At 31.8% G+C, this 9,620-nt stretch overlaps 2 protein-coding genes across 2 annotated transcripts in view; one reads left to right on the plus strand and one right to left on the minus strand.

Moving 5' to 3' along the window:
• Positions 1-245: 245 nt before the first annotated feature.
• LOC149891269 (uncharacterized) lies at positions 246-2,523 on the minus strand. The gene is made up of 2 exons (XM_090083364.1): positions 1,894-2,523; positions 246-1,463 (listed from the first exon to the last, which is right to left on the minus strand). The coding sequence occupies exons 1-2, from the start codon at positions 2,114-2,116 to the stop codon at positions 481-483; spliced, it is 1,206 nt and encodes a 401-aa protein (XP_089939490.1). The 5' UTR covers positions 2,117-2,523; the 3' UTR covers positions 246-480.
• Positions 2,524-9,281: 6,758 nt separating this feature from the next.
• The window catches only part of LOC145200522 (M-phase inducer phosphatase 1-like), a 32,061-nt gene continuing 31,722 nt past the window's right edge, over positions 9,282-9,620 (plus strand). Inside the window, exon 1 of the mRNA XM_090081416.1 lies at positions 9,282-9,419. Coding sequence (XP_089937542.1) covers positions 9,379-9,419 — 41 coding nt within the window. The 5' untranslated portion in view covers positions 9,282-9,378. The remainder of the gene's footprint in view (positions 9,420-9,620) is intronic.

Consider the following 9,620-nt stretch of genomic DNA (forward strand, 5'->3'; position numbering starts at 1 on the left):
GTAATTTGCTATCGCGCCAAGATATTATAGATTTAAATATTTCGATTTTATCGGTGATTTACTATCGTGTCAAGTTACTATTTAATCTGTAACTTGCTATCGCGCCAAGGTATTATAGAATTAGAGCATACGCATGCTAAAATTTATTTATGCCAAAATAATCTCATTGAAAGTACTTGTATCAGAGCAATTTATTTAAGGCTGTCTAGATGAATAAACTTAAATTTGCATTTATTACAAAATAGTTCGGGAAAAGAATTTTCGGAGATAAAAAAAAAACAAAAAGTTACAGAATATCAACTTCAACAACAAACGCAAAAAAGAAGAGTCTAATATATCATAACAGCAAACAATAATGAGAATAAAGCCAAAAAGCCCTATGAATTCAAACTCTTCTGCCTTGGTTATCATAATGTTGTAGTAATCGGCATGGTTAAAAACTATAAATTTATGCTAATACAAACTAACGAATAGAAAATCTTATAACTCTGCAATACCTTCATTAAGTAACTTTTGATTTGCGGAATAAGGGTGTTTAGAACTTTCATCCGAGTATTTACTTGGGAGGTCAGGTACACGCTCATCTTTTAACTTACGAATCAGTTTTCCATAAACGGGCATGTTTTTTCTTCGAACGTATTCTAAGTACTCACGCTCACGAAAAGTGAGCGATTCATATACAACCTTTGCTTCAGATCCTTGAGAGAGAAAACCCACTGCGACGATATGATCAACAATTTTCAATATAAAACCTATCGAACTAATGACCATACCTAAGATGTACAAGAACCATAGTATAATAAGAACATATTGGTATAAAACGTTCTGAGATATCTCGCATACAAAGCGATGATTGTTGTAGACAGTGTGCTTGATATCTTGACCTAGTTCAAGTACTTCACAGAAACCAAAAGTGGGCAAAAGAACTTCTCCAGGTTTGTAAGAACCTCTGCTTGCTGTATAATCATACGATTCTTGGTTAGTTCCCTTGCTCCAACCCAACCACCGAGAACCGTAGTTTTTAAAGTCATTATTAATTAAACTGTCAGTAGCCGTAAACGCAATTACGTTCACGCAAAGATAACCTAGTTTTATTCCCATATTTCCAATGAGGCGCATGTTCATTCTCATTGGTGGGTTAATTTGGTAATTAAAGTAGTTTCTCACCAAACCATCGATGTCTACATTTAACGCTCTGATACTCGTTCTCAGGCTAATTAAATCAGTATTTACAAAGCGAAATATGATGTAAGGAAAATAATAAAGCAGACCAATGCTTGCAACGTAGAAAGGAAACCATTGATACTGTAAGTAAAACGTTTTTGTCATTGGAATGCAGTTCTTCTCACTTGTTTTACATAGGGTTCCGTCGAAGAACATTCCATCTTGGTATATATCTTTGGGTATACCGTAGTAACCAAGAAGACCAGGTATACGTTTTAGTTCTTTGTAGATGTAAAATCCTAGTAAGTAATTTCATTAAATAAAATGTTTGCAGTTTTTAAATAAGCTAAATTCTTATACATTCTTTAAAAATTTTTTGCTAAGTAACATCTAGATTATCCTAATAAATTTAGTTGGTTGGTTTCATTTCTGATTTATTTTTTAAAAGCTGCGTACCATGGTAATTAAAAATTTAAACTATATAAAATTATTTGAAAGTGCATGTGCTAAATGCCCATTATGAAATAATCTCACTTGGAATTTTACGGCATATCTAACCGTTTTTGTTATAAATGTTTTATAGTATTTACAGTTTAAGTTAAAGTTTACACGTTTGGTCATTCAAACATAAAACATAACAAGAACATGAAGAGTGTCAAAAATATGTTCTTCGTCAAACACACTGTTAAACGCTCTTCAATTTTATAGGAAAAAAGAACAAGTATTCACCTTGGATCCAACACGTTTGTGCAACGTAACCTTTATCTATTCCTGCCGTTGCAGGGACAATGCACGTGATAGTATCTTTAAACCAATTCAAACCTAATAAAAATGCTGCCACCATTGTCATTTTTACCATGAAAATACGGTTAAATTGGTCTGTAAACGAATCATGTCTGGCTTTGAACTTGATCGTCAGCAGTGACTTAAGATTTCCCGTGATGATTGACATTCTTTAAAAATCTTTGATATTTGTTAATAACTCAAAGATTTTCTATCCCTAAAAGTTATTTTCAAAGCACTTTTTTTAGTTGATTTGATAAAAAAAATTCCATTCACTTATGTTACTTTATGTTGGACTTAAATTCAGTAAGTAAATTAAGCCATCATTGGTAATTTAATAAACTCTAAAAGCTTAACAAGTTCAGTTTTACTATTCAAATAACGTTGATTAGTGATTTATTTAGAATGCATATATTGGTTATGTGATTTGATAAACATTAAAAAAAAATTAAACAAACTTCTTAGAAAAATAATCATTTCATCTAGAGTTATTAGTTTTAATCACAACTCCAGTTCTTTTAGCTATCACTACTTATATCATACCTTTCGTCTCCTTTTAAACTTATAAAGTAATACGAAGATATACTAAAATTAATGGTGTTTATGAGCTTAGTTTTGCTTTAAAATGATTGGCTGCAAATTTTAATTTAATAATTCGATAACTCTAACAATTATCTAGTAGCAACGTGAGACTTAAACACATTTTAAAACACTTAAAGGCTCTTTTGTATTAAGACTCAATGCTAATAATCTGTGCGTGAAGAAATAGAGTTATTTGGTTATTCTTTCAGACGTTAATTAAATTCTTTTAATTCTTTAATGGAATAGGGAAAAACGCCACCAGTATCAACTAATTTCAAAAAGGTATAAGTAAAAGTTAATCCATTTTACTCTCTTGAGAATTACACTATAACAACGTTTTTGGCACCCGATTAAAGTCTTAATGCTTCTTCCTGTTCTCTTTACTTATCTACTTATGAAGTGAGTAATAAACGGTAATTATTAAGGCAACGGTTGAACGAATTTAATCAATATTTTGGTTAATAAACCATGTTTTAAACAGTAGTAAACTTAATTTCATCTAAAGCAAGTAAAATTGAAAGAAAAAAAAAAGTATAAAATAAAAAAACTTTATAAAACGTTTAATCTCAGCTTTAAGCAAATTGTGACTATTGACACATTACCGTGCAATATATTCTAGTTTGCTAAATAGCTTTCAACAATGAAATCCGGTTGTATAGTTCTAACAGCTGTTATCTAAATGCTGCTAAATACTTTTATTGTATTGCAATTAACTTATAAATAAGATTTACATGACAACTTTGCATGACAAATTTGAAGTTTAGTTACATAACCTAAGCTTCTAAACTAAAACAATTTTTTAAAAAATTTGAAAATTTAGAAGTATTAAAATATTATTTGTAAGTAATTATTAATTCTAATAGATATCAAATATTGACAAGAAATAGCAGTCATTCCGAATCTACAGTAATTACAGCAAAATTGAAGTTATTTAAAAATCAATTTTTATATAACTACAAATTTTAAATAGTTTTGCTCTACCACCTCTAGTTTTCTAGCTTTTAAAGTCTCATTTTAGTATAAACAGAGAATATATTTGCATATTTCAAGAGTTGCAGCTGATAAATCAGGATAGATAAAGAACACTCATGGAATAAATATACTTGGGTGACACAATTACTTAAACCATAGTACCATAGACAGTCAAAAGTATGTTTTCTTAAAAGATCTGGTGTATTTTGCCTCCGGTATGTCATACAAGAGCATCCAGAAGAAGTCTCCCATCATGCTAGGGTTCCATTTGCCTCGATAGTTTATCTCCATCTTCGTAATATCTTAGTGGAATCTTTCTCCTTGTTCATTACTCACGATTTCAAGATTTGGCAGGAAGAGGTTGAGGCGGAAATGGAGAAAATGAATCTTGAGTGACATTCGGCACCTCACATCCTTGTAAGACTTTGATCTGGTAAGTGTGTGTTACAAAGGAAGCCACTGCAGACTGACTTGTATACTCCCCATGCTCTCAGTTCCTTTAACTAAGAAATTCCTTAAAATCAATATCCTTCAGCACTTCTCGGATCTGAGGTTTACAACAGATGTGTGGGGGTCTAAGACTTGTCCTGATCACTAATTTTACAGTCAAAATAGCGAAAATAGGCGGTTCTTAGGAGGGAAGTTTTTGATTTGCTTGAAGCCCATTGGAGAATTTGAAAATATAATAAGGTGAAACTAAATCATATGCAAGGGAATAAAATGTGCATTGGAAAATGTAATACTAATATTTAGTTACCAAAAAGATGTGTAACACGATAGTTGAGGGGACACCAACCTCCTGCTCCGCGTTGCGAGACAACCTCTTCCAATGACTGCCAGAGCACCACTGAGTATAGATTGAGACTTGCTTCCTTAACTGCCAAAATCCATCTTGATATATAAAAAATAAGTCATAAGTCTTACAATATTAGAATTAACCCTGAGTGCATATACGCTTTTATGCACCGTATACGTACGAAATGCACATTGTGCATATCTAAAAAGTTAAAGGTGATGAATAAAATTGGCAAAATTGAATTCAACACCCCCAAATCAGGTAAAAATGGGTATTTTCGTGCTTACCTCAATTTCTTTTTAAGCCAGTGTAATCTAACCCTACATTTACTGCTGTAAAACTCCTGGCATTGACATAATTATAAAGAACTATTCTAAAACTAAAGTTTTACTCTTTAGCCGTATGCGACAGCAAATTTCGTAAAAAATTCGTGTTTTGAAAAAAATTAATGTAGAATAAAAACTTGAAGCGAAATAAAAAAATCTATTTAACAAAAAGTGTTAAGAAACCCATTTACCACATCTTTATTCAATATGTCCTCCCTCAGTATCAATCACTGCTTCAAGTCAATTCATGAACCTGGAACAGGTAATCTAGATCTTTTGGCATCTTATCTCACTCCTTCTTGATAACAGCCTTCTTCAGTGAGTATACATTGTTGTTGGGACGTCGACAAACTCTTGACTCCACATCCACCCAGATTGAATAATCAAGAGGTAACAAATCTGGAGATCAAGGGGGAACATAACTCTATAAAGCAGTGTTTTGGCAGGTTCTCCTGGAGACACCTTTGGGGCTTCTGGGATGTATGTGGAGATGCTCCATCCTGCTAAAATACAAGATTGTTATCTGGAGAGTTGTGAGGATAAATCCAGAGCTTGACATAGTTCTCCAGGATTTGAATGTACTCAACAGTGTCATCTTTCTGATCAGATTTGATGAAGATCGGATGCATTTTGAGACCGTTAGAAAGAAATCAGACCAAGCATCATAACTGAAGCTGGCTGTTTGGACTTGAATATATACTTTACATGCTCAGGAACTGCCTGGACTTGTTGATGACTAATAAAACATAGTTCTACAATGGTTCTACTGTTTGAGACTGAGTCACCAGTGAACATCTTTTCATTTGACAAGAGGATGGTCGTTGGTCTCTTTTTCAGGAAGCTCAGAAGTGTTAGTCTCTTTTTCAAGAAGACTTTGACACTTGGGAAAATCAGATATTTCTTAATCCTCGCTCTTGAGTTTGCCTTTAGATCTTTTTTTCTCTTTAGACCACATTTCTGATTGTGTGCTCACTGATAGAAAGTTTTTTAGCTATTTTCCTCATTGACCTTATTGAATTCCAAGAAATTCTACCCTTGATTGCCTTGATCAACTGAGGAGTTCAAACTGACTTCTTCGAATCACAGCCAGGCATATCTTAACACTACCAGTCATTTGAAAACGTTTAATCGCAGTGTAGACAGTACTCAGAGGCTTTTTAGCATCATTGTTGACCTTTCCATGAATGGCAGCATGTCTTTGGCCATGCTGCCATTCATGGAAAGGTCCACAATAGGTTTATTTTTACTGCTTATCTTCAAGTAAGAGTAATAAAGCAGCCATGTTAGACAAATATAATTATTCCATATATTGATTTTAGGGTGACCATTTTTTTTTAAATAAGAAAAATTAGAGCTTGTTTAATTGTTTTTAAGCAAAATTTCATCCATTTATGATACAGAAAATCTTTTTTTAAAAAAAAAAAAATCAAAAAGTTGTAACACCAGTTATAAGCATCTGTCAGGAGAATTGTAGCATCTATCAGGAGAATTGTGCATCTATCAGGAGAATTGTGCATCTATCAGGAGAATTGTGCATCTATCAGGAGAATTGTGCATCTATCAGGATATGTGAGAATTGTAAAGTATGTTTCGTAATGTTATTCGGCGATCAAGACAAACCCTGGGCTGGACTGATATTTGAATGAGTACTCATTGATAAAAAGTTGATCAATGCAATTATTGCTTTCTCAGATGGCAGCGTTTTATTTTGTAGAATTTTAACAATTTAACATAATTTAAAAAAGTTCAAAAAACTTTCGCAATTTTCAATGTTTTAGGAAAAGATATTATGCTCTGTCAAATGTGTAAATGTAATGTTTTTTAAATGTAATTCTATCTGAAATACTTGCAGTTTGGTACATAGGAGAAAAGAGGCCTATAAAATTAGGTATCCCAAAAACTTGTATAGGAATCAATCATCTTCAGGAGAGGTAACGCAGAACCAGATTACGATTTTTCAAATGCGATTGATGAGAAAAACTCATAATTCTATAACTAGAAAGGCATCAACAATCTGAACAAGGACCTTTGACTTGCTGAGCTTTTAAAATTTGGACTTAAACAATGAAGCTTATTGGATGAAAGTATGTAAATTACAGATCAGAGAATGCGTCATTAAATTTTTCACACTTTAGTCAGCACGTTGGGCTGTGCTTCTGTAACAGTGTAAACGGTCTTTTCGAAAATTTTCAAATATATTTTCTTACTACTTAGGCCGATTACATGCAACTTTTATTTTGTTTTGAACATTTTAAACCGGTTTGTTGTTTTTCAAAAAAAAAATTTTCAATATACGGATAGTGCAAGTCACAAGTCTCGCAAACTTTATATTCCTGAATGAAAAAAAATGGCGAAAATCCACATGTTGATTATGGAAAATCATTTATTTGAAAAATTATAGAAGGCCCTGTGAAAGAGCATCTACCGGTCTCCTTTTCGGGGCTTAATTTAAAACTTTGCTACAAGGTTAGAGCTATCCTCCACCACAAATCTAAAGTTATTTTGATCCTATTTTTTATTTAGATGATTTAATATAAGATGATCTTTCCTCCCAAAAAATTTTATGTCAATGTAGCGTAATAGAATTTTCCTTAATGCAACTGAAGTTGCAAGCTGAATCGAACATCAAAATCTCATTTGCTAACGATGATCTTAAAGATAAATGAGAAAGTAACTTGTTTGTCATAATTCGAAACAATCTTCTACTAAAGATAAAACATTATACCAGATCAGCTAAAGCAACAGTAATTATCAAAAGTTAATTTTATTAGAAATCAGATAAATTTCAGGACTCATGCTTTTATCTACTATGGAAGGTGAGAAGAAAAGAAGATAAAGATCGCCTTTTAAATTATATGGAAGAAACTTTTCTGTTTTCAACCATGTTGGCAGCAAAATACTTAATTTGCTTAAAAAAACCTTGAAAATTAAAAGTAAAACCTTGAAAAGTGTAATAAGATTTATCCAAACAGTAATAAACGTTAAAGTACAACAAATGAGGAAACGCTATATGCTTTTTAATTCAAAAAGGACGTCAATGAAAGGTTTATGGCCGAATGCCCTGTGAAGGAAGGTACCATAAAATTGTTTTAACATTTTGCGGAAGCGTTTTATTGTTAACCATCAAACAAAAATTTGAAAATGAAACGAATTTAAAAAAAAAATCAATATTGCTTTTCTAAACAGGAAGAAAAAAAACGGAAGCACACTGGTTGCCATTGCTTAATTGTTTAGAATAATCCGATATTATATAAATAACGTTATAACGAAAAGTTTGCCGAAATAAAAACATTCCCTAGTTAAACGAAACGCGATTTTATCTTAATTCAATTAAAAATACCAGAAACCAATTTTAACAAGTTCGTAACGGAAAATTACATTCAATAAAACACTTATTCGTTCCAACATTTTGAGCCGTTGAAACAAACTAAATGTTCAGTAGAATTCAAACAGTATGGTCTGTAGAATTCACAAGACTAATTTTTTATTTGAAGATTATTGAAATCGTATTTTTAAAATTTTTTGCCATTGATTTTTAAGTTGATCTAAATCCCTGTAAGCTAAGAGCAGAAAAGTCTTCAGCGAACTATCAACGGACGGCACAGACACACTGTGCAAAAAACACGGCAAGGAGATTCCCTTTAGCGTTTAAATATTCTTTTCTATTGATAAGATATCGCCTTTTAAGGCGACATAGTTTGAGGGGCAAATCTACAAAAATCAATACCGGGGAATTAATTTTTTTAAATGTTAACTCCGGTAAACGAGGGCCCTTTCGGTTCTGAAATAAACATACAACTGAATTCATGGCCGAGATTAGCCGAAAGCATTTTTTGAATTGCTGTTGCGCGATAGAATCATGTTTTTATCATATTTAAATTTGATAATAATTTATTACATCAAACATTTTTGGGTTGTTCAAATCAAAACTTTTGATAATTTCGTTGCTTGTAAAATTTTACATGTTTTTAATTCAAGCAAAATGGGTAATCTTAAAACCCACACCTTTTTATCAACAATTATTTCTTGATTAATTTTTTTTCTTTATGAACTAAAGTTAATTAAAGTAGCTCTAATCCAATTTAGAACCGTTAGCGTTGATGTGTTACAACATGATAAGTATGTCATTATGCTGCAACATGATAAGTATGTTATACTACAACATAAGTATGTCATTATGCTACAACACGATAACAATGTCATTATGTTACTTAAACTATTTAAAACTTAGAAAAAGGAGCAATATGACGGGTAATTAAAAGATGCATACGAGGCTGAACCATAACTGCCAGTAACAAGCTGAAGAAAGTTTAAATGAGCCAATCCAATTAAACAAGTCTTACGCTGTAAAAGCTCAACTGTAATTCGATATGCCCCATTTCCTGAAAACTTTTTTTACTAAAAAGTTTTTTCTGTATCAGCCTGTGAAATTTGCGTATTTATCAGCCATGAACAATTTTTGATTTACAAAAGGTTTTTTTCTCACATTAGTGTTACAAAACTGTAAAAGCACCCATAAATAGTTATGACGGTAATACACCAATTTATGAAGAATTTCTTATTGAATTAAAGATTATTTTAAACAGTCATTACCATATTTATTTATGATAATCTAAGGATTATTTCAGAATTTTTGGTTGGTAGCTGTTAAGGTTTGAACTGTTATTCTCCTGATGGTTCTGATATAAACAGAGACCATTCTGTAGTTGAAGTCGACAATACGCAAGATGCATAAAAAGAATTCCGCTGCTGTAAATGAAAAAACGTGATCAGTGGCATCGAGAGAGGAGAAAAAGGTGCGAACATTCAATAAAATATTTATTTTAATGTAACAATGACAGCATCAAGTAAATGCTCAACTAAATTTTTTAAAATGAAAAATATTCATTTTTCTAAAAGTGATTTAAATGTATTAAAATTAACAGGTAGATGTTCTCAAAGCATGTTATTTATTACATTCATGCTTCTTCGACCAACAACCTTAATTCATACAAAAA

The sequence above is a fragment of the Hydra viridissima genome, unplaced genomic scaffold (assembly GCF_058129835.1).
Source record: "Hydra viridissima isolate aposymbiotic clone 2 unplaced genomic scaffold, HvirCarnegie_v1 scaffold_3, whole genome shotgun sequence".
Lineage (NCBI taxonomy): Eukaryota > Metazoa > Cnidaria > Hydrozoa > Anthoathecata > Hydridae > Hydra > Hydra viridissima.

Bases quoted from the DNA above. Each gene is read 5' to 3' on its own strand.
- LOC149891269 (XM_090083364.1), bottom strand. From the start codon at position 2,116: ATGTCAATCATCACGGGAAATCTTAAGTCACTGCTGACGATCAAGTTC. The intron at 1,464-1,893 runs GTGAATACTTGT...ATTACTTACTAG, and splicing joins ACAAACGTGTTGGATCCAAG to GATTTTACATCTACAAAGAA.